This window comes from Astatotilapia calliptera, chromosome 23, assembly GCF_900246225.1.
Source record: "Astatotilapia calliptera chromosome 23, fAstCal1.2, whole genome shotgun sequence".
NCBI classification, from domain to species: Eukaryota; Metazoa; Chordata; class Actinopteri; order Cichliformes; family Cichlidae; genus Astatotilapia; species Astatotilapia calliptera.
This window is the reverse complement of record NC_039323.1, coordinates 10,294,889-10,317,916: the sequence shown is the minus strand read 5'-3', so window position 1 is coordinate 10,317,916 and position 23,028 is coordinate 10,294,889. Positions and strand designations below refer to the sequence as shown.

The window sequence follows — 23,028 nt, the reverse complement described above, 5'->3', positions numbered from 1 at the left end:
TGAATTCCTCTTTATTGTAGAAACAGTCCCTAAGCTGTTGTTGCTCATACTTACTGAGTTCCCTAGCTACTTCCTTACTATGTCAGTAAACTTTTTGAAAAGGAAGCTGCTGTAGATTTAAAGAAACACCTTAATTGAAGCAAAGGCAAAAAAATTGGAATGAATTTTATGTGACTGTAAAGCCAACAATAAGTGAAAATCCAAAAACGCCTCCAATCCTAATGATCTTCCCCCTCTCTCTCTCTCTCTCTCTGTGTGTGTGTGTGTGTGTCCTCACAGAAGGAAGGTCACGACAGGAGCTTTTTTCAATCAGTTTTTACAAGAAGTAGCTCATACAATGGTATAAATGTATTATTTGCGATACTTTATAAATATGAACCTCTAAAGATTTTGAGTTCGTGCACATTGTGAATCAAGAATCTAAATATTTGTATCACAATGATTTCTATAAAAGCATTTTGTTTATGGGGATAATGTGACAAATCTTTTGTGACCCTATTAATGATCAATGGTAATTGAAGAGGAACCCTGGCTCTGGACATTTTCATGACAAGTGACAGCGCAGACAACTACTAACGAGAGAACATGTTTTATCATCATAAACACGGTGATAAGACGCATCGTTAAAGCGTCACTTCAGTAATGTTGACTCATGTTTTTAATAGATGACTTAAAACACTAAACTCTAATTTCTGTGGTTATTTTAAGTTTACAGAATATAACATGTGGTAAGACGACGAGTTTTACTTCTCATGTTATGTGTATCTATTTATCATGTATGCTACTTTGCTCTGTGGACTGTAAAATGTTTCATTGTGTTCATGAAATAAACCAGACTTTCACCGTCTGCATCTTTTACTGTTTTTCTGCTTTTGTTCACTCCAAGTTTGACAAAACCTACAGATATCCAGAGTTAACTCACTAACAATGGGGAGCAGTCTCAGTGTATTTAGCTGCTTTTTCCCTGAACACAACCAATCGAGAGAAACGCCTGTAGGCCTCACTTTGGTCATTTTGAACGCTGAAGGAGATTTGTTCAATAGACACCTTATACTAGTGTTTCCTGCACTTAATCCATCACTACTATGTTCTATATAAATCCAGATTCCTTTTATAGTTTGCAGTGAAATTTGTTAAACCGTTGCTTAATGGGACAGAAGTACAAGTCGCTCTTTACTAACACATTTGTAGATGAGTTTAATGCTGAACAACACAGCTAGCAGTCTCACACACTCTTTAGGTTATTCAAGTTATGTGTGTAAGGGTTTAGTCTATCAAACCTTACCCTTTTCTCCTCAGTATCACAACAGTATGACTCCCAAAGTACGGCTCAGTAAACAACCTATGATTCTAAAGCCAGAACAGAAAGATACAGTTGGAAGATGAATGATTGCGTTTTTATGATGCGTAGTAAAACGACCCCCTCTTCTTCTTCTCTGTGTTGTTCTTGTGTGTGTGTGTGTGTGTGTGTGTGTGTGTGTGTGTGTGTGTGTGTGCCTTAGAAGTCAAATAATACATTAGCCATACTTAAAAAAACATCTGAATTTCATTTAGAACTGAGATTCTAAGTTGTAAGGAGGAATCTTATGCACAGCCAGAAACATGTTTCCCCACTTTCACAATGCTGAGGTGCCAAATCCACAACCCCCCAACAAATGGTTTATTACACGCGGGTGTGAAGGGCAAGCTTTACTTACACAGCCTCACACACAGTAGATTTTTAAAGTTTTTTTGGGTACAGTGGTTTAGCCACAGATGCAACATCCACTTTTGATAAAGATCAAAAGTGACTAACACCTGTTTATTTCTTAAGAAATTAAGCATCTTTATTAAGCTCTTATTTATACATGTCTACACATTAATAGACACCGTGTGCTCTGAGACATTATAGTCTTCTACTTCTGCTTCCATCGGTTTGCATTTTAAACTCCCAACCTTTCAGGTTGTTATGAACGACTTATATTTCTAACATTTTGTGATGTAAAAGTGAACCATGTTTTTTTTTTTTTTTAATTTTCTGTTTGATGGAAGGACTTAAGACACGAGTTATTTAAACAATTCTAAATGACAGTGTGATGGCCATAGTACTTTATGTGGGCCAAATGTGTTAAGGATAATGTTTATCAATGTAAAATTGCAAAGAACCTTTGAATAGATTATAACATTTTGTAAACAGTTACCTCAGAAGCTGTACTGGTAGATCTATGTATGTAAGGTAAAACTTTCCACAGTACTTCCACTTAAGTAGCTAAACACATAAAGTCACCCTTACCAATAATCCACTGCTCCTTGAAAAAAAGTAGCACAAACAGACGACTGACTGAGCAATGATAAGTAGAGCTACCCGAGGCCGAGACTCAAGCAGAAGAAAATTAAAAGTTGTTGTTTTTGTGGCACGAAAAATTAAAGAAAGTATGTTTAATAATTCAACAAGACCCGCACCTTCAACACATGTACATTCAAATTTTGGAACAGGCTCATCATTGCTGCTGTTCAATAGTTTTTATCCGTTTGAAAAAGTCATTTTACGGCTTTAATGTTTCCAGCTGATAAGGAGAATGAGTGCGTTTCAAATGTGCGTCCAAAGGCTTTAAACATCTGCTTTGTCTGTAACGACAGTATCAAACTACAGAGCATTGTTTTTACTAAAATTCAACATTTTCCGATGAAAATTTGGCTACTTTTTTTTTTCTTTACTGTAACACCCACCTCAATGCCATTTTTAGGATATTCTTGGTGATCACATTTTTTCATATTTATGCTTTTGGCACTGAGGGTATCTAATACGCATGTTGTCACTGTGTTTGTACTACCAGCTGTGAGGGCTCTGCTTTTGCTTTGAGCAGTCTGTTTTTATTTTGTCTCGTGAGTGTGTGTGTTTTTCAAACGAGATCCTCGTCAGTTTGATTTTGTTACCACAAACTTTGTGTGAAGTTCACAACAGAGGTAAAGAGATTTAAACACCCCAGTTTAAGGAGGCAGGCAGGGGTTGAACCAGCTGCACAGGACAGGTGAAGCAGAGAGTGTCGGGGGGAGATGTGCAACAGAAGCAGAGGGAACATTTTACTAGATGATAAATGGCAGATTTAGATGATTAAGGATTTGTTGACAAGATTAAAAGACACGTCCGTCAGAGTTCAACAACATTACAGTTTGATTAAATAAAAAAGTTTTTAGACTACACAAGGTTCATTTTCTCCTCTGATAGTAATCATATTAAACATGTCAAGAAAGAAAGAGTATAAAGAAAATAGTAAATGTGTGTCTAATTAAACTCTTCCTGTGAGCCTTACATCATCCTTTAATATGTTTGGTGTTACAAACTTGAAGAAGCACAGAAAAGATCATCAGACATTAATCTAATCAGTTTGCAGCCTTCATTCGTATTGAAAAGTTGAAATCTTCCCTGCTAGACCCAAGTGCAGCGTTTAACACCGTCGGCCATAACATTTTATTACAGCTATTATTAAATGGAGAGTCCTCTTCACACACTGAGGTTAATTATGAAGCTCCACAGGCTTCTGTGCAAAGACCAGTTCTGTTTACATTATACGTGCTTTAGAAGACCTAGCATACCACAGGTCAGCTCAGCAACATTTCGACTTTGGCTTGTTTTTTCTGGTTAACGTTAATTACGTAATTTAGAATTAAAGTTTAGTGTTTTTAGCATTTAGGATGGCCGTGGCGAGTAACTCAAGTGCTGTAAACATTTCATGAAACCTCATCAAAAGTTATCTGAGTTGGAAGGGTGGCTGTTAATAAGCCATTCTTAAGGAAGGAGAACAGAGAAAAATAAGGCTGAGGTGTGCCAAATTACACAAGAAATTGACTGGAAAAAGAAATCAGCTGTAATATGTCTTATGGAGTAATGAATCCAAATTTGAAATATGCATGGAAGAGGTCCGAAGAGAGATACAACAGTGAATGTCTATAGCCGTCTTTAACACAGCGTGGATACTCTACCGTGCTTTGAGGCTGGATTTCAGCCAGTGTTGTTGGAGCTCTTATCCAAATTAATCAAATTATGAATGTAGAAAAGTTCCACCAGATTTTGATCGACCATGTAATACCACGTAGTGTCTGATTGGCTTCAACTTCATTTTTCAGTACGACAATGATCGCAAACATACTGCCAATGTAGTCAAAGTATGCCTGGATGAAACAACGCATCAGTCATGGATTGATCTCTCCAGGGTTCGAACCTCAAGATGATCGAAGCGGTGTGGGATCATCTTGACAGAAAACAAAACAAAAGGCAGCCAGCATCCAAAGAAGAGTCTCGGATGTCTTTCAAGAAGCCTGCAGAACTAAGAAATTACAAGAAAGCTTACCTATTAGAGTTTAAGCTGTGTTGAAGAATGAAAGGCAGCTTTAACTGGACAAAAGGGGAAAAAAAATCCCACATTGACAGCTAACTCAAGAGACAAAAAGCATTAGAACTCAAGTCATTACCTTACTTAAGGATAAATAAGTTAATTAATTACATTAATGCATAAGCAGAAAATAACCTACAGTAACTGCTTTGCGATATGGAAGTGCAAAAGACAACTGAAAGGGAGGATAGTTTCTATATATGTGGTTTCTATTAAGGGACAGAGGAACGATAAGAAATCAAGGACAAGGAGTGTGGTGTAGATAAGTGAGGAAATCCGATCATTACTACAAATTTAGTTGAAATTTAAATATTTTAACTATGGTGCCTCCTGTGAGGGCTGTCTGTTTTCCACATTCTGCAACGGTAAAATACGACTTAGAGGCGGATATTTGTTTTACTTTATGGGCAACAGTTGTTGACAAAACTTGACTCTGAGAAAAAAAAACTCTTTCCCACAGAGGGGAATAAACTTATTCGAATATGAGCTTTTTTCCCCGCTAAGACTTGTTTTATGGGGAGATGTACGAAATTATTTACCGGGTTACAAGCAACGATAATATCGGATGTTGACTCCTCAGCGTCATCATTTTCTATCTATTGAGAAATCCCATTGTAAAAGTAATGAAGAAAAAAACTATTCTGCCGTCTCACTCCTCCTTGACCCGCAGTGTGTGTGTGTGTGTGTGTGTGTGTGTGTGTGTGTGTGTGTGTGTGTGTGTGTGTGTGTGTGTGTGATCGGCGGCGTTGTTTGAACGGAATGCTGACATAATATTCACGGATTCTTCCTCGCGATTGGTAGAACTGTCACAGTAGGGGCTGAGTAGATATCGACTCCCCTCCCGTTTCTTCTCTCATTTTATCCTAGTCTAGCGAAGCATCTGTTTTTCGCATCTTTCTCTTGACAATACCAATAGTTAGAGAGGGTTGTTTTTTTTTTTTTTTTTTTTGATTGCCTTCTTGCGAACGCCGTCTGTTTTCCACATTCTGCAACGGTAAAATATGACTTTGAGACGGGTATTTGTTTTACCAAATGGGCAACAGTTGTCTGACCTTGTTCTTACTGTTGACAAAACTCGCCTCATGGTTGACTCTGAGAAAAAAACTCTTTCCCACAGAGGGGAATAAACTTATTCGAATATGAGCTTTTTTCCACTAAGACTTGTTTTATGGGGAGATGTACGAAATTATTTACCGGGTTACAAGCAATGATAATATCGGATGTTGACTCCTCAGCGTCATCATTTTCTATCTATTGAGAAAACTTATTGTTAAAGTATTGAAGAAAAAAAACTCCTCCTTGGTCCCGCGGGGTGTGTGTGTGTGTGTGTGTGTGTGTGTGTGTGAAACAAGATCGCCTGTCGCTGGTTTGTTTTTCAGTCTCTCAAAAGGAAAAGTAGTATTCACTAAGGGACAGTTATCCGTTTTTACACATAGGCAGCCTGTAGGTTACAAGCGGATAGAAAGTTCTTCTTTTCATCACAAGCTATGGTGTATCTTAAAGGTTTTTTTACAGCGTCTGTATTATAGGAAAATAAAATTACTATTGAAATCTCTACAGGAAGTCACTCTTTATTTCCATTACAAACGCCGGTGCAGCTTAAGAAAGTAAAATTACATCCGCTCTGTCTCTCTATACATCACAGAATCAGCTGCTGCATCACCGCTGTGCTTAGGGAACATGACGCAACAGGTCTGAAAATGACTAGACACTTCCGGAGTATTTCCGGTAGGGTCATAAGGTCCGGATCGATGTCTTCCATAGTAAATATGCTGTATTTGAATATGTCATATTCAAAGCCTTCTTCTTTGGGAGAGCAGATCTCATCGGACACAGGACCGCTGCAGAAGGAAAGAATCCATCTTGTGTCTGTGCCTTAGAAATTGTGACGGACTCCTCTCTCTGCTTTTTTATTCCCCTCCAACAGATGGCGCGCTTCCAGAGGTTTCCCCCTCCCTCTAAAAACTTTTTTTCCCAACAACAGATGACGCGCTTCCGGAGGTTTCCCCCTCCCTCTAAAAACTTTTTTTTCCCCCAACAACAGATGGCGCGCTTCCGGGGTTCACCCCTCCTTTCTCGGGGTGCAATTCGTTACGGTTAGCAACAGATGGCGCGCTTCCGGGGTCCGCCCCCCTTTCTCCGGATACGATTCGTCACGCGGGGGGTTTCCCACCCCCCTTTCTCCGGATACGATTCGTCACGCGGGGGTTTCCCACGGAGGGGAGGGGCGGGGGGTCAAAAGGTCGTGATTAGGGCCATCAATCACTTCGGATCAAATTTTGTCATAAGCTGTATGGGAATAACTCTCTAACCCATGCTCAGACTAAAGTAACACAACGTGAAGCTTTTGTTACCATACCTCAAACACATGTACCCATACCTTAAACAAAAGCGCTGCTTTGCACCCCAGTACCAATTATGCAACACTCCTACTCCTTTATGCAACACACCTACCCCTTTATGCAACACACCTACTCCTTTATGCAACACACATGGTCCTGCATGCTACACTCTATTTCATACATAAGACACTTCGCTCACAAAATGAAATCTCAGGGTGCCATTCGGAAAACACATGTATCCAAAATACAAAACACATCGGATAATTGCAACCACTCAAATACACACCTGAAGGCACGTACTTGCAAAACCGAACACCAATTAGCCAACTACAAAAAGCCCTCAGCGTAGCCATTTCAAGAACTTTGCAAGCATGGATGGAGGGAGAGCAAGAGGAAGAGGAAGAGGAAGAGGTAGAGGAGGAGGAGGAAGAGGAGGAGAAGGCCGAAGAGGCCATGCACGGACCCATATTTCTGATGAAATAAGAGCAACTTTGGTGGACCATGTCATCAACCACGGCCTGACTATGAGGGAAGCTGGGCAGAGAGTCCACCCACATCTAAGCCGCTTCACAGTGGCATCTGTAATACGAACATTCCGACTAGAAAACAGGTATGTCTTCACCTCCATACCTTCTGCTCTACTCAGATGGTTTTATAGCACTGTTCTACAGTATATCACATTACCATATCAAGTGTACGGGGTGCTAATGCTCCTTTTGCAGCCAAAGTGGTAGTTTCTGTGAAACATACCATGATTACTTATATTGAAGTACAGTGTTGTACAGTGGATGATACAGTATATACAGTGAAGTACTGTAAGAAAAATAAGCAAACCGATGACAATATGTGGTTGTATTTCTCTAGAATGACTCGAAGACCTTCTGGGGGAGGACGCCAACGCCTGTTCACACAACGGCAGGAACTTGCTGTTGTGGACCTAGTGAGGGCAGACAATGCCATCCGTCTCCACCAGCTACGACGGAAAATACTTGCAGACAGGCGAGTGTTCAGCAACATAGACCATGTGAGCATCACCACCATCAGACGCATCTTGGGTAAACACAGCATCACCATGAAGCAGCTCTACAGAGTCCCATTCGAGAGGAACAGTGACAGGGTCAAAGGACTTCGAGCTGAATATGTACGGGTACGTGTAACTGTCCCTTACATTTACAATAGAGTATTGGTGAAGTCCAGTAGCAGCTGAATATGTACCATATCAGTACCACATGGATCTATTCTGAGAGCTACACAGGTACCTGTGTGATGGGGTGAGGGTGCTGTATGTGTAGCACTGTAGTACAGTGATATGTTCCCCTTTTTTTCAGAGAATCTTGGCCATGGATGGAGCTGCACAGCCTCATGAATACATTTTCATTGATGAAGCTGGATTCGACCTGAGCAATGCGGCGACATTCAGGTGACAGCATGGATGGTTTTGACATGGAAGAGGATATTTTCCCCAGTGCCTAGCGGGAGAAGACATTGCTTGCGATGTTGATGAGGTCCTGTGGCCAGACCCCAACAGACGGCGGGATCCATGAGCCCACGTATGCACAATTGTCATGATTTTTTGTTTACAGTATAGTGTTTTTTCTATTACTGTATTATGGGGTTTTTTTGTTTTTGTTTTTTTTGCTTTATCTGAATTCATGGTACTGCGATGTACACTATTGAGTAGGTCTATTTGCGTTTTTGGTTGTTTGGAAATGTGTCTCCTGTAAATGTGCCTTCTGAATACACAATGGAAATCAAGGACTGCAGTGTTTTATGTAAAGAAGACTAGTGTGTTCCCCCTGATCTGTAAGTGTTTGCATATGATGCAAGTATGTGTCATTTTGTCAACAGAGTTACATTTTGACAGAGGAATGTTAGGTTTTGACAGCAGAGTTTAGGTTTTGGGAGTGGAGTTTCATTTTGGCACAGATGTGTATGGTATATTTCCCAGTGTTGTGTCGTGTTTACTTGTGTTTAGAGTTTTGGCACAATGAGCGACGTTTTGCCAAATGTGTTCAAGCAACGGGCAAAAACTGTAAGATAAGTGAGGGTGTAGATAGTTTCTACAGAGGCTATATAAAGTGCTAGTGGTTGTGAGTGGTGGTTCACTCCATGTTATTATTGTGTGTTTGAGGGTACAGTTGTCCATTGTGGGGGTGTGTATGTCCAGTCCATGAGTTAACGTGGGTCAGATGTCAGGAGGCAGAGTTCAGGAGTCTGACAGCTGTGGGGAAGAAGCTGTTCCGGTACCTGGTGGTCTTAGTCCGGAGGCTCCTGTAGCGCCTCCCAGAGGGCAGGAGGGTGAAGAGTCCATGTGATGGGTGACTGGGGTCTTTGATGATTTTCCCAGCCCTTTTCAGACACCTGATCACCTTCATGCAGGAAGTGAACTTTATTATGGTGAAATTATAAAAGCGTTTCTATTTAAAATATGTTTTACAGTTTTTGCCCGTTGCTTGAACACTATAAACCCATGCTTAGACTAAAGTAACACAACGTGAAGCTGTTGTTACCATACCTCAAACACATGTACCCCTACCTTAAACAAAAGCGCTGCTTTGCACCCCAGTACCAATTATGCAACACACCTACTCCCTCATGCAACACACATGGTCCTGCATGCTACACTCTATTTCATACATAAGACACTTCGCTCACAAAATGAAATCTCAGGGTGCCATTCGGAAAACACATGTATCCAAAATACAAAACACATCGGGTAATTGCAACCACTCAAATACACACCTGAAGGCACCTACTTGCAAAACCGAACACCAATTAGCCAACTACAAAAAGCCCTCAGCGTAGCCATTCCAAGAACTTTGCAAGCATGGATGGAGGGAGAGCAAGAGGATATTTACCCCGGTGCCTAGCGGGAGAGGACATTGCTTGCGATGTTGATGAGGTCCTGTGGCCAGACCCCAACAGACGGCGGGATCCATGAGCCCACTTATGCACAATTGTCATGGTTTTTTGTGTTTACAGTATAGTGTTTTTTCTATTGCAGTACTATTGTGTTGTTGTTGTTTTATTTGCTGTACCTGTATTCATGGTACTGCAATGTACAGTATTGAGTAGGTCTATTTGCGTTTATGGTTGTTTGGAAATGTGTCTCCTGTAAATGTGCCTTCTGAATAAACAATGGGAATCAAGGACTGCAGTGTTTTATGTACAGCAGACTAGTGTGTTCCCCCTGATCTGTGAGTGTTTGCATATGGTGCAGGTATGTGTCATTTTGTCAACAGAGTTACATTTTGACAAAGGAATGTTAGGTTTTGACAGCAGAGTTTAGGTTTTGGGAGTAGAGTTCCAATTTGGCACAGATGTGAATAGTATATTTCCCAGTGTTGTGTCATGTGTACTTGTGTGTACAGTTTTGGCACAGCGAGCGGGGTTTTGCAAAATGTGTTCAAGCAGTGGGCAAAAACTGTAAATAGAAACACATCCTGTTAAAATCTGATTCATGAGGCAGTAATAAGATCTGCCACAGATTAATAACATAATCTGAGTTATGGAAGAGCCTCAATAAATTAAGAGTAGTATCATCACCTTTCATTAATTTGAGATCTGACATAACCTTTTATAAATGTGATTTATGATGTAAATGCTCATGTACTGATGAGAAAAGAAGGAAAATGTGACTTTTTCACATCTTTTTAATTGTCTATGTTGAAACCATCACAATCTACTATGATAAACATTTAAGTAGTAACAATGGCAGAGTTGATATCAGTGGGAATCTGCTTTGTGATATTTTTGTTTTACTTTTATTGTTTAATCAGTAAAAAAAAAAAAAAACATAATAAAAACTATGAAATTGTAGTCATGCTTTTATGAGTGTGATGTGATTAGTGGTAGATCCTGTGTTTGTGTATCAGAGCCTATGAGCAGTCATTGAACCAGCAGCACACATGCTTCATTCCAGCTTAACTGGGAAGTCAGATTTCCAGCTGGGAAAACCAGAGAAGCTCCACCAGCCTGGACTTCAAGATGGTGACAGCGTAGTAAAACCTTAAAGAAGGATCTTTGTTGGTTCTTGGAAGATGTTTCTGCTCTCATGTGATACCTGGAGAGTCTCAGGTGTGTGACTCCTGGAGGGGCCGTCACCTTGGAGGTGGTGCTGAGGGTTATTGACAGACTACTGGTCATGTGACTCATCACATAACCAACATGTGAAACATGGCGTGGGTCATTACCATCACAGGTGTGACTTGCCTCAGCCTATCATGTGACCTGCTGAGGTCACCTGATTGTGAGTGGGTGTTGAGGCGTCTGGGAAGGATCTCAGACTGCATTGTAGGTGGCAGACAGTTGGTGTCGTAAGCTCCGCCTCTGTTCAAACATGGCCGTTCACAGTGAACATAGATGCTTCTTTCACTCCTCTTTCAAACCATCTGTCTTCTCTGTCTAAAATTAGAACATCGGCATCCTTTCATCCTTTCAAGAGTGACCTTTCACCTTTAGATGCAGATGATGCAGATAGACAGCCGAGTCTTGTCCTGTGGAGGTGGCTCTTCTATGTTGTGCGTTTATGACGTGGCTGTTTGGTCTCTCCAATGTAGAGGTCTGGGCATTCCTCGCTGCACTGTACAGCATACAGCACATTGTTAAGATTGTGTTTGGGATGAACCAGTTTGTGTCTGAGTGTGTTGCTGGGTCTGAAGTACACTGGGATGTCGTGCTTGGAGAAGACTCTCCTGAGTTTCTCTGATAAACCTGCTACATAAGGGATGATGCTGTTGTTCTGTCTGTTGCTCCCTTCTCTGCTTGCTGTCTCAGACTCCTTCTGTTGTGTCTCTAAGAGGTCTGTGGATCTCTTGTAAAAGGACAAGATCTGCCTGTAGTTTTTTGAGTTGGTTAAATATTTTTAACCTCTTTTCTCTGGAGCCAGCTTTACATTTATATTCCATGTAATGAACCTCAGTGTACCCATAGATGTTTGTGTATAACTAGGGATGTATGCTGTGTGTGTCGCTTAGACAGGTGGAGAGAATACATCACTTGTTCATAAATAAAGAGAAGGAGAGAGAGAAAAAATGTGTGGCGAGATGCTCCCTGAGTCTGACTATGTGTTTGCATAGTTACTAATATGAGTAGGCTTGGCTTAAGTGTGTGTATCCTAAACGACTGTGTGCGCTGTCTGACTGATGTAAATGTGCTGCCGTTGAGGGCATGGTGCGTATGTGTCGAAATAAAGGATGTTGTTTGTGGATGAGTGTCGAAGCAGGTGATCGAGGCAGTGAAAGAAATAAAGAAAGAAACCAATGACAAGGGTGAGCAGCATAAAACCAAGAGGGGGAAAAGAGAGGAGGAAAAAAACGAGAAGAAAAAAAACAAAACGTAAACATTCCAATTAACTCATTCACTGCCATTGACGTCTATAGACGTCAATTGAAAGCATACGTTTGAAAATGGCTGGCAGTGAATGAGTTAAATCACTGACGGAGAGTGACGGTGTTAATTCTGCTATGAAATCACACTTTAAGATGCGATTTGATACTGGTAAGTTAAACAGATGTTAATGCAAGTTAGTGTGAGTGGATAGGGAAAGGGTGTAGCTGATTCTTATCTGGTGTGAGGTTAATACAGCCACGGAGTGATGTTGGGGTCGCGGTGGAGCTGTCCGTCCACGTACAGCCGGTCCACAGCGATGACAGCGCGGGAGCCCTTCTGGATGAAGCCGCGTCGGATTGGGAAGAGGACCCTGCGTCGTTCCAAGATCTCTTTGGGGAACTGGTCGTTCACGCTGAAGTCCGTTCCTTTTAATTCCCTGTCGCGGCTTTTCACATGTTGCTTTTGTTTGAAGTGGCTGAATTTGGCCACGATAGGACGTGGTCTCCCGGCCGTAGCCCGAATGGGGCCGAGGCGATGTACCCGATCGAAGACGATGTTCTTCACCGTGTCCTCCGGCAGCTTCAGGTGGGTTTTGATGAAGCTTTTTACCGTGGTCTCCGCGTCCTCTCCAGCGGCTTCTGGAATACCAGAACATACCACTGGTTTTCTTAAATGCCACTAAGGGGCGTTACAACTCATGGTTCCATCATTCACATCACAGGCAGGAGATATCTTTATGGCCACCCATCAGCCTGCAATTGGTCCGCCATCACAGTGCTGTCACTGATAAAGCGGTGATTTTCCGTGGCCTTATCTGTAACTCCTCAATGAGCAGTTGTGCCCTCTGCAGTTTGTAGATACAAGTGAAAAAGCTTACAGCACTTGGTATGGTCTCTAATACAAGTACTATTTTATTATTAATGCAAAATAATACATTACTTCATAATAGTTCATACTGGAAGTCAGGCAATATACTCTTTCTACATTCTTTGTTCCAATTTTGCTGCCCTCGATCTTCCTCCAAGTTCAGCTCTGTACAACAATATATCTGCTTGCTCTGCTCCTGTCAGTCATCTACACTAGCTCCAAGGCCACTCCCTCATTCAGGTGCATTCATTTACTTTGACGTTCTGATTTCTTTCCTCCATGTCTCTCTTTGACTGCTTGCAAATCTAAAAGTTTGTGGATTCCCATATGGAAAAGAAATAGAAAATACATATAAAGACTTGCATAAGATGCGGCCTACTTCATATAGTGAATCATATCAGGCTTATATGATTTACTCATGAAAGTGGCCACTTTCTCATTACTTTCATATATTGTTTTAGTAAGTATCCAAAACATACAAGTTTCATTATATAATTTTTCAAAGGATCTTATATCTGTTTTCACTCTTGTATGCTTTTCAAACAAGTTTCACACAAGACAGACGCAAACTTTATCAGATTTATAGATATCTTTTCCATATGGGTTATTAGGGCTGCTCGATTATGGCAAAAATGATAATCACGATTATTTTCACTGAAATTGAGATCTCGATTATTTGACGATATTTATTTAACCCTTTAAGACCTACTATAGAACCAAGTCCGCCAGAGCTTATATTATTTTTTTACATGTTGTAGTGCCATTTATGGGAGCATTTCAAGTTGCTATACAACTGTTATAGCCCATATTTTAATAATATGTATGCATTAAGTCCATAGTAACTACATTAATTGCAAAAAAGTGCAATAAACTACAAAAAAAAATTGAAAATCGTTTTTGTTTGTTTTTTTTACATATATTACTTGGAGAAATTTAAGAGGTTTATGTCTCAAAACTTTAAATACAAAAAAGTTGCAAAAAATAGTTTACAACAACAGGAAATTTATTTTGAGTGTGTTCATAGTTTTATTTTGGAGATACATCAATTTTTATATACTGCAGGAAAAACGAAAAAACAATCCTATGATGCAAATTTGCAAAGAAAACAGCAGGTGCATCAAAATAAACTATTTCCAGCAGTGCAATTCGAGTTCTAAGCATCTCAGAAACTATTCAGAAAAGTCAAACATGACCAGTATAGGCTTTTAAGGCCTACAAGTAAAAAACTACATTTCCGCGAAAATGATGTCACTTCCGGTTTCGGCCAGGAAATGGCGGACATGTGATAGTTCGCGCTGACTTCTGTTTCACTGTGGGAAGTGTTACGAACAGCTGATCGGATCGGCAAAGCGTGTTTCTGGAATATTATGTTTTTGTTCCTGCAAGCGCTTTTTATGCAATTTTTGCAAAGCTTTATGTGGAAGGAAACCGTGACCGAGGACAAGCTGATGGCATCAGATGTAAGTGGGGCTTACATCCGGTTTCATATGCAAAACAAATTATTGCGCTAGCTTACGCGGTCCAGATTCTACAGGGATTTAAAAATAGTTACACCAAACGGAGCGTGCTGCTCTGACCGGCTTTAAAGGGTTAACAATGACTTTAAAAAAATAATATAAAATAGTGTGCAACACCACTGAAGTTTTTTGTTTTTAACCTCTCTTTTCAACCAACGGCAGTCACTCTCCTCTCCAAATAACTTCTGCTTAGCTTTCCGAGCTTCCCTCGGGTCCTCTTAATCAGCGGTCTCCAACCTTTTTTGCGCCACGGACGGTTTATGCCCGACAATATTTACACGGACCGGCCTTTAAGGTGTCGCGGATAAACAAGGGAGGGGCTAATAATTGGCTCAGTCATTTTTAATGATCGTTGAAAGCCCAGATCGTAATCGTGATTAAAATTCGATTAATTGAGCAGCCCTATGGGTTATATCTATCAAGAACCAGTGGTATGTGTGAGATTTGGACCCAAAAGTACACTCAATACATGCTGAACTATTTACAAGATTTATTTACAAAATGTGAACTCAAAAACTAGAATATGACTTAAAATGTTAATGGGGAACCTAGAGCGGAAGAAGGCTGTAGCCAGAGAATGAACACGTTGAGAGCAATGAGAACAGGAGAGAGAGGTTACTGAGCAGGACAGCGAGAGAGTGGCCAGAGGTGAGCATGGATTGACATGGAATGGGCCGTGAGGGTGTGCTGTGGGGCAAGCACAGTGACAGGACAGGGTTAAGTTTCTGGGAGTCAAGAGGAGGAATCCAGGAGAGTCACGATGGGCAGGAGGGCAGGCAGGTGAGCAGCGTGAGTATGGAACCTTTGGTTTGTGCACTGACTGTAGTGTTGGAAGTGACCAGAACCAGTGCTGGAGAGAAAGCACGGCAGGAGGAGAATCTAATGGAGCTGCAGACAGAGAGGCAACATTAGACACAGAACTGACGAGCATGAAGCTGAACACGAGGAGGCCAAGTTACCAGTGATGGTAGCAGGACAAGCTGGCGAACACTGGCATGCGGTGCTGGTTTAAAAAGCCTCCTGCTGATTGCCGTGGGAGGAGGAGCAGGTGAGATGCTGAAAACTAAACCCTAGAAGATGGAAGCTGGAACTCTTCTCACAGACAGGCAGGATGGAAGCAGTCAGTTTCCATATGTGTGACCCCTAAACTGTGCAAACCTGAGATGCTGTTTGAAGCAGTTATTTAAAGATATTGTGTTTGTAACAAGGGCTTGTACTACATATGAAATTAAAAGGGCAAAAACTGGGTTGAGTTCAACAAAATTCAGCTGAATGAAATAAATGATAAACATAACTATAACACAGCTGCATGAAACAGACTTAAAAGGCAAAGAAAATCATACAAATGTTTTTGTCTATGTGGAGAGGTCAGACTAAAACTTTATGTGGCCCGTGTTCGTCTTATTAATGATATAACCTTCTTCTTCCTAAAAGGAAACTTATCATTATCTAAAATTCAATGCATTTTATGTGCCTCTTGTTTAGCCTACAACATTATAGGCTGAGGGATGATGAAGCTCTGACTGAGACAGTCACTCAAATCATGTGGAGAAATAGTCCTGACAATGTCAGTAACTAGGATGGCAGGGAGTTAGATGACTGGAGAGTGAGATCAAGTAAAAAGAAACACAAAAATCTTCAGCTCGAAATTAAAATGCATGACTGTCTTAGATATATTAACGTCTCAGTGAAGAGCTGTCTCTTAGCTACAACGTTGTGATTAAGTGTTAAACTAAGCATGATAAAACTATACACAGACATAGAAAATGTTTTTGTGTGAGCAAAGAAAGTTGTTCTAGGAAGCCAACATATTTTCTTTGTTGACAGTCACATCTCTGTAGCAGTGCTTTTGTGGTTTTTGTGTATATGTCATATCTGTGCTCAAATTAGAGTTGTGAAGTGAACAGGAAGTGTGGCTGCTACGCTGTTGCTGTATTTGTACTGATGTCACTGATGATAAGGCAGTACTGTAAGGAGTGTGGTATAATAGGGCCGACATAGAAATTTATTCATTTATCCTTTTGTTGTTGTGGCTCTTTTTGTCGTTCGCGTTTTGGTTGATCCTCAGCTGCATTTACCACTTTGCTTTTGCTTGATTGTAATGGAACTTAAGTAGGTCCCTCTGACCCGCTGGCAGAGCAAAGCTCCTTTCCTTCATCTCTCCTCCTCTAGATATTAATGTTCAACAGGAGGCAAAAAGGTAAATCTGGTGTTTAGAGGCAAGTAGTGAGGTATTCATCCCATTCAGCCAGAGGCTTCATCACCTGTATGTGTCAGCTGTCTCTAACCATTGATCCTCTAAGGTGGACAGTGAGTCGAGTCTTTGAGTTATCCAATTATGGTTTTAGCTACCATAACTGGATAGTGCAAGTCTCTAATTCACACCTGTATTGATGTGATCATTCGATTTTGAGATCCACTGAAATCATCCAACAATGGAGATGAATAAAAAGTTCTTTTTGATTCAGTGTTTGATATCATTTTATTTGTTTAGCCTTTGTTTAGACATCAGTCTTTTGGTGGGTTTTTATTTTTGTTTGTTCATTTTTTATTTTTTTACCAAACTGGGAGCATCTAATGATGTGCCAAATAAAGTGGCAAAGATATCTTCATTATTTTATGTGTTATTTGGATAAGGATGTCAATTTGGTTCATAATTGTCACAGATCAAGGTCAGATCCAATTTTATGACCAATTAACATTTTCACACACTTTTTTCTGCTGCTGTACTAAATTGCACACAGAGGTGAAGCTCGTGTGACATTTATTGTGGGAGTATGGAAATTTTGCATACATATCACATACTTTCTAATAATGTTCCCCTAACTATTAACCAACTTCAGAAAATTTCACTCAGACGATCAACTGTGCCTGAACCACTGCAGGTTAAGCAACTGACCACTCAGCAGTCAGGTGAAGAAATATGGTAAACTGGAATATAAAAACAGCAAACCTGTACAGCTCGAGGAAACTCACTATCCAGGTTTTCCAAGTTTTTGCTGCTGCAAACAACCTTTTCTGTTTCTTTCTTTCTCTTTCTCTGAGGATATAGTACAGAACTCCGAATGATATCTTCTTCCATGATGATTTATCCTCAAAAAATGGTTTTCAGTCTCCCTAACTGAAACTGGACAACATGTGAAGTCTGAATGCAAAGACAGCTCGCAAGATCTCGTCTCTGTAGACAGACTTATGTAACCAGTATGTAACAAAATATATAAACAATGGGCAAATCAGAAGATTTCAGGAACGACAGGAGCCCAGAGGATGAAACCACAACTGCAAATGATGAAGCAATGGTTCAACTATATTTGAAATTTGTGCACTGTATTGCATTTACAATAACAACCAAAATTGTGTGTGCGCGCACAGATACCCAAAATAAAAAGAAAAGAATGTTAGACCCGGGTCTTTTAAAGTGTCAATAGGATCCAGATCAGGGGCCTGTTCTTCGTACCTCGCTAAGTAAGTTAGCTGGATTAGATTGTTGACGATTTCGCGTGATCGTTCGGTTCCCCGAAGCTCATCCGGGACTTGCTGTCATAGCAACAGAGCCGTAAGCGTAAACCTGCTCGGGAGCAGGTTCACTTTATGTAAACAGGATTAGATCGCGGCCACGCAGGTATGTCCACTTCATTTATACGAAAGCAACAGCGATATCCCACCACTGTTTCACCATAAACAAATAACATCAATGTAACTAAAGATAATGCAGCACTTGATCCTTTTATTGATGTCACACAGATACATACAGGTCATTTCCTAAAAAAGGGAAATGTACTATTAACATTCTATTACATGTATGTGATTATTACAGATGTAATTCATATTTCAGAGTAGTAATTGTAAATTACTTCGTGTAATCAAGATGAGAGACCACAGCTATAAAAGCGAAGGTGGATTTGGGAAGCCTGTCGCAGCCATGTCCTGTCCGTATACGCGACCAACCCATTGTGAAGGTGCAAGATTGATAAGGAGAGTCCTCAGAATTCAGCGTATATTGCGGGACAGACAGGATCCTTTAGCTCAGCGCGACAGTGTGCTCATTGAGAGATATCGATATTCCCGTGAGGGTATTATTTACTTAACCAACTTGTTGACGAGGGGGTGCAGGACCACCACCTGTCTTTTTTTTCCTCTGCCCTTTTCTTGGTTGCTGTTATGAACAAACTAACAGAGTATTACAGGCCAGTATTACCTTGCCAAGAGACGAAAAGCAATCTAAGAGATAAATATTACCATTCTGTAGAATATTCTTATATTTAACTTTTACTTGTTCCCATGTTCTTGTGGGTCCTGTTGTGGCTCTAATGTGAAAGGGGATATAATATAACATATTATAATATAATATAATGCCATATGATATTGGACAATATAGTGTCATATGATAGATCTACCCTACCGCCTACTGGTGTTGGCCAGAGGGGCCGATGGCGCGATATGGCAGCCTGGCTACAACCGTAGCTGCCTCCACCAGTGTGTGAATGTGGGAGTGAATGAATAGTGGTATCGTACAGCGCTTTGGGTGCCTTGGAAAGCGCTATATAAACCCAATCCATTATTATTATTATTATTAAATTACCTATGAGTTTGATTTGTCAGCAACTTTCTGCCAGCCCTCTCTCCTTGCTTTTGCAGCCTTTGCAGTGTTCTCTTGCGTTTTAATTAAACTCTGAAACTCCTAAAATCCCGCACTCAAGAGTTCTTGCTCTGCTGCCGGAAAATACCGAGCGCGCCCCTTCGACATTTTCGCCGACCAATCAGCGGGTTGCCGATCAATGTTTCTACTATCGATGCGTAGCCCCTTTTACGACACCCAGTGATGTCACATTACTGCGTCCAGCTGTACTAATCGTCAACAGCAGGCGTGTTCGGGGAACCGGATTAGCGAGCTCACGGTTAGCGCGATGGTTTGGTCTTGGATGTGTCATTTGATCTTGGATGTAGTAAGCGACGTACGAAGAACAGGCCCCAGGCCTGTTTGGTGATCTGGTGAGTTATTGGTGTGAGTTCAGTCCACGATCGATGTATGGTTTGCACTGTTTTGTCCTACCACAGTTCAGGCAACCAGACTTCCAGATTCAATCCCAAATGGGCTGTGGCTCGCCATCCATTGCAATGGAAAATTATTCCTCTTCTGCGGATTTCCACAAAGTCTGTAATCCAATGTTCTCCGAGGAGTCTCGGCTCCTTTCTCCAACTCAAAAAAACCTGACCTAAGAGTGAGGTCATAAATAAAGTATAAATCATGAACAAAATGCGTTTCAATTTCTAATGTTGTACAACTAATCAAATTCTAAATGTTTTCATTACATGGCAATGTAGCTATCACCAATCATTAAAGCAATTCACACTGCTCATTAAAAGCAGCAACCTTAATATACTCTGCTCAATGTCAAGTAACAACAGTGATGAATAAAAGTAACACAATAAAACATTTCAATACATCAGATAGACATACTGTTTTTTCCTTAACCTAACAACAGCTAATAAGTTCTCAACTAACGCTTAACAACGGGAGTGAGCGTTTAGCACACTCGCTAGCTACTTGCATAGCACCGTCACCATTAGCGTTTGTTTTTTTTAAACAAACAACATTAACATTTCAGGATGCCGATCAGTGGCTTTAACAGTTTCGTTACTCACCAGTGCAAAGCACTTCGTATTCATAAAACTAGCTTCGGCTATCCAAATCTGGCGGCTAATCAACCAGACACCAAAAGCTTCGCTGTTTCAACAGCTACCACGTTTTCCCCACAGGTACAGCTATGGCGCGTGTGTCTAAGCAGCCTTAGCAGCGCAACCAAACATGAAAACATAAGGCGGGACAAACAATCCCATTGGTTGGACTGCATTTTCATCCAGGTCAAAAAAATAACCTTTGAGAAACAAAAATAAATAAATAACACAAATAATGCAATTCCATACAAAATAATTTGGATTTTTTTCTTTAGAGTCTCTCTCCAATCATGAGTGCTTTTAACTGAACAGAATAAAAACCTTTAATAATAATTACAATAAACAGTCTCTAATTCCATCTGTTTGCCACTGGGCTACACTTACACGTGCCATGCTGATCTGTCATGTGGCTCATTTCTCTTTGTTGTTTCAGGTGATGTTGGCAAAAGATGTAGTTAACAAATCTTTTTTGATAGATACATTGGGTAAAAATATAAGGATTATTCTTATTTAATCATTTAAATCGTATTTCAATACAAATAATTCTGATGTACTTTGCACTGAGTTTATATCTCATATGTGTTTTGCCTCTGGTGTCTCTTTGAGGTGTAACATTCACTTGTAAATAAACGGGACTTCTCACAATTGCAGTTCACACCTTTGTGACTTTTTCTGCAGCACATACATTGCTAGGGTGTGGTGTTCACACCATGAATAAAGCTTCATCCACAGTGTGATGTGTGGACAGCACGCCTTTGCTCAGAGTCATATTATGAATTTGTTCACATGCAGGGTTTATGTCGTGTGAGCAATGGCCTCATGTTGATTTACTTATAGAAACATAATAAATAAATGTCATAAATAAAAGAAATACTTTACCATTTCCTAGATGGCAGCAGTATGAACCCGAGTGAGTGGGGTTAGCAGCAATACGAATCAAGTCAGATCCTACTGGACCTCCTGTAGTCTACTATGACCTTCATCCACTTTAACCCCACAAATTTGTGACAAAGATGTTGTTATGATCTCTCTCTCCAGCTGTGTGTCCTCCCAGTTAGTTTGGTTTGGAGTTCCTCACAGTTTAGATTTTGTATGTTGTAACTTAGCAATATTTTTGTAACTTAGTTTCGCCGTTTGGTTCCTCAGTCTTACCTGATTCACACATATGGCAGAAACAGGAAATGTGTTTGCAAAGCTGTTGCTATCTGCACGAATTCTACTTGGTATAATACAAAAAAGGACGTCACAGAGAAATCAGGGTTTATTGTGCTTTTGTTCTCTTTGCTGTTTTTCTTGTGTCCTTTTTGGATTTTCAATAGTCTGCTGCACACAGGTGAGTAGGTAAGCAGGGCCTTGTCACCTGTCTTCTTTTTACTCCTCCTGGCATCACCAAATGCCCACCTAAGCCATGATAGTGTTGATGTGTGTTAGAATTTGGGGTCCATCAAAATCAGCATCTTGGTTTTGTGTCTTTTTGAGGGTTAGACAAACAATTAGACTTGGGGCCAGATGTACTAAACTGCTCAATCTATGTCTCACGTATTGTCAAAGCTCATGCAGCTGAATTTTGTAGGTTCACCAGTAAAACGGGTGTTAGAGCACAGCTCATGCGATCACATTGAAAACAGTGTGTGCTGTTCATGGTCCTAAAATTGTTTGATCAGCATCTATCAGAAACTTCAAAGCAAATGAAAACATCAAAATGAAAAAGGAGCTGCGATGTCTTGTGCCTGTCAAGTCAAGTCTTGATCATTTTCAGGATAAGATCCGAAGTTGGTGTTGTCATCTCTTTATTTTTGTGCATACACTTCCTGTTTGTTTGATTTTTGTTTTTTGTATATTTACTTTTGGCTAAACCGTTGCTTTTATTGCTATGGTTAAAATATCATTGTTTTCTGTCCACAGCCATGTCATTTGTCTTTGAAGATGATTTCTTTCGGAACAATTATTCCTATGATTACAACGAATCGAGAGAATCATTCTCTCCAGATCCAGATACCTTAGTATGTGGATATGAACCTTTGGAACCTACAGCAGTTGTGATCCTGTGCGTCATCTTCACAGTCATCTCTGTATTGGCCATATTCGGAAACCTGCTGGTAGGATGGGTGATCAGAACCAGCCAAGAAATTTTGGCTCCATCAGATGTGTACCTGTTCCAACTGACCATAGCAGATGGACTGCTGGCTTTAACGCTTCAGTTCTGTGTTGCAGCACTAACTCGAGGATGGCTCTTAGGAGACTTCCTTTGCCAACTCCTCCATATCGTCATGGATGCGAACTTCTACACCAGCATCATCTTCCTCACCTGCATTAGCATCGATCGTTACCTTGTGATTGTGCGCGCCAGGGAGACACTGAAGAGTCACCAAAAGATGTGCAGCAGGATCCTCTGCACAGTGGTGTGGGTTCTCGGTTGTGCCCTTGCTCTGCCTACTCTTTCCATTCGCTTTGACATCTCTACCGCATGGAGGCTCACGATTCAGGGGTTCATTCGTGTTTTTGGCTTTTTGGTCCCTGCGATTGTCATGATCTCCTGCTACAGCATCACTGTTTCACGGCTGCTGCTCACTCACGGTTTCCAAAAGCACCGAGCCATGCGGGTGATCGTAACCATCGTGGTTGCGTTTCTGCTCCTCTGGACACCATACCAGATAACCATGGTGATAGACATACTGCTGAGGGCTGATTTGGTACAGCATGACTGTGATACGAGGAGGTCGTTAAACACAGCCTTGGTTGCAACCCACTGCCTGGCTCTGCTGCACAGCTGCATCAACCCATTCCTCTATGTTGCTGCAGAAGAAAAGCTCAGGAAGAAGATGAAGCTGCTTTTTTAGAGAAAAGACAGACGGGAAAGTATGTGACGCTCAAAATTCAGGAGGTCAACATGTCAGTAGATTGATCTGAAGGTCATAG

The 23,028-nt window shown here is 40.8% G+C and overlaps 2 protein-coding genes across 2 annotated transcripts in view; one reads left to right on the top strand and one right to left on the bottom strand.

Annotated features, from left to right (window-relative positions):
- The window catches only part of LOC113015838 (uncharacterized), a 67,379-nt gene that overhangs the window by 14,349 nt on the left and 30,002 nt on the right, over positions 1 to 23,028 (bottom strand). The gene's annotated exons all lie outside the window — the stretch shown is intronic.
- On the top strand, positions 22,017 to 22,998 carry LOC113015839 (C-X-C chemokine receptor type 2-like). The gene has a single exon (XM_026158192.1). The coding sequence runs from the start codon at positions 22,017 to 22,019 to the stop codon at positions 22,947 to 22,949; it is 933 nt and encodes a 310-aa protein (XP_026013977.1). The 3' UTR covers positions 22,950 to 22,998.